The sequence below is a fragment of the Carlito syrichta genome, unplaced genomic scaffold (genome assembly GCF_000164805.1).
Source record: "Carlito syrichta isolate Samal-C Ts95f unplaced genomic scaffold, Tarsius_syrichta-2.0.1 Scaffold314770, whole genome shotgun sequence".
NCBI classification, from domain to species: domain Eukaryota; kingdom Metazoa; phylum Chordata; class Mammalia; order Primates; family Tarsiidae; genus Carlito; species Carlito syrichta.
This window is the reverse complement of record NW_007258866.1, coordinates 508129-510567: the sequence shown is the minus strand read 5'-3', so window position 1 is coordinate 510567 and position 2439 is coordinate 508129. Positions and strand designations below refer to the sequence as shown.

The 2439-nt window shown below is 50.7% G+C and overlaps 1 protein-coding gene across 1 annotated transcript in view; it reads left to right on the top strand.

The window, feature by feature from the left end:
* Window positions 1–128: 128 nt before the first annotated feature.
* The window catches only part of ENTPD7 (ectonucleoside triphosphate diphosphohydrolase 7), a 50909-nt gene continuing 48598 nt past the window's right edge, over window positions 129–2439 (top strand). Inside the window, exons 1-2 of the mRNA XM_008071867.2 lie at window positions 129–311; window positions 1790–1972. Coding sequence (XP_008070058.1) covers window positions 304–311; window positions 1790–1972 — 191 coding nt within the window. The 5' untranslated portion in view covers window positions 129–303. The remainder of the gene's footprint in view (window positions 312–1789; window positions 1973–2439) is intronic.

Genomic DNA, 2439 nt, shown 5'->3' with positions numbered 1-2439 from the left:
CCCGCCACCTGGGGACGGCCGGCTCCTGGGGGACGGAGATGGCCCGCCACCCCGCGCCCGGGCTCCCGGGTCGGGTCCGCCGGGCCTGAGCGGCCAGAGGAGCGGACCTGGCGCGGCAGTCCGGGGAGGGGGCCTGGGAGGCCGGGGGGCGCTGGTCTCGGGGGTCTCGGGGTCCGGAGGGAGCCTGGACCCAGCCACGTCTTTCCAGGCTGCAGCCTCAGGAGATGCCTGGGACAAGGAGGCCACCCTCTCAGGGCAGGAGGAAAAGGAGGTGACAGGCGTTGAGACCACCGAAGGGAGCCCATGGCTAGGTAAGGCTGCATCCTTCCTCCCCGGCTGGGGCCCGGTGGAGGATGGCAGGCAGGTGGGGCGCCGCGGAAGGCTGTCGCCAGCGAGGTCTGCCCCCGGGAGCCCCTGGACTTTGCATCCTTGCCGGGTGGCTGCAAAGACGGTCAAAGTTGTTTTCCCGCAAAGGCAGAGGCAATCATAGTTTCCAGCCCACGACACAGCAGGGAGGTGGGATGAGTCTGCTCCCTCAGCCTGGACAAGCGCTAGGCTGTCCCGTTCTGTCACATTTCCTTCCCAGTGCGGCCAGGTGCCCCTGGAGGAGGTTAAACAAAGGGGCTGGTTCTGTGTTGCAATGAACTTTAAAAGCAGACACACTGAGGTCCCTTTGAATCAATATGCAGAGGGAGTGTCACAGATGAATACGCTTTTCCATGCGTTAGGATACTCTGAAGCTTTTTTTTTTTATTCCAGTCTGAGTCTCACTGTGGCCCAGGCTGGGTGCAGTGGCACAATCAGGAGACCGCAGCCTCCACCTGCTGGGCTCCGGCGATCCTTCCGCCTCAGCCTTCCAGGTAGCTGGAACTACAGGCGTGTGCCACTATGCCCGGCTGGTTTTTGTGGTTTATTGTAGAGACGAGGTCTCACCAAGTTGCCCAGGCTGTTCTTGAACCCGTGGGCTCAGGCAGTCCCCTCCCCTCAGCTTCCCAAAGTGCTGGGATTACAGGCTTGAGCTGCCACACCCGGTGTGATTGTCTGAAGCTTTTAAAAAAGATTAGTGTGGATCTACGTGTACCGATACAGGACAGTTATCAGAGTAAGCGGGAGAAAGGTGCTGGATGGTAGACATGGTGTCTACCATTTGTGTCAAACCATGGGAAAGGAGAGACACATGCAGACATACAGATATATTATTCTGTTTGTGTGTCTGTGTATGTGTATGTCTGTTTATGCTTGGGTATCTTTAAACTATCCCTGGAAAAATACATAGCAGCTGGGTAACAGTGGTTGCCTCTGAGAGAGAGATAGTGGTGTCAGGGCAAAATAGTCACTTTTCCCTATCTGGCATATCCTTTTAATATAATTTTTCTTGTACTGTGTGCATGTATAGCCTTTTAAGACATTTTTGAAAAATCAGTTGAAAACATTTTCTGACCACCCAGTTTCTTGACAGCATTCTTGGTAGTAGCTGGGTTCATTCTTCAGCATTATGAGGCTGCCCAGGAAGACGGGTGAACTTTCCCTAAACACGAGATTAAGCCCTTGAATGACACTCAAAAGTGCAGGTTGGAAAAGGCGCAGATAAAGCTTTTCTGATTTTTATCCTAGCTGCGCCACGAACCACACAGGTCCTCTTCTAAGAGTAGAGACGAACAGAGCAGTGAGGCTTCTGCGGGCTTGCATTTTTGCCTTTATGAGAAGGGCTTTCTTTCCATTTGAAACCGGTTTTGAAGCACTCAGTCATAGAGACTTCTCAGACGTCCTAACGTTGGTCTCATTTCAGGATCAGTTTCTCCTACCTCTGCCCGGCCGCCTGGTACTTCATTGTGCCCACAGTGAGTCCATTTCCCCGTCAGCGACTGGCACTCCTGGGACTCTTCTTCATAGCCTGTCTCCTCTTGCTTATGTTAATCGTGGACTTTCGACATTGGGGCGCTTCATTACCACGAGACAGGCAGTACGAAAGGTGAGTCCGCTCCAGGTGCCTTTGATCGACTTTGACACGGAAGTCATAAATATTTCGATAAGCAGTGTAACACTTTACTACCTTTGACCCTTCTAGGGAATACTGTGCTTTTTATGAGTAAAAGTGCATGCCGTTTATTTCATAAGGAAACTCTTCAGCCCCATTTGGGCATTGTTCAGTTTGGGTTCAGGAATGCTGATACTGCATTTTAACCATGAAAGGCATCTTTCTGCTTTCTCGTTTGGGTGGACTGAGACTCACTGGGTGTTTAAATGTTTAGCATTGTTGTACACCTTGATGAATGAACCCTTGTATCCTTAGTAAATGATTCTCTTTATCCCTGATTATATTCTTTACTCAGAATTCTGCTAGTCTGACATTAACATAGCCACTCCAACTTTCTTTCGATGAACATTATCATGATAGACCTTTTTCTTTCTTTCTTTTTTTTTTTTTTTTTTTTTTTT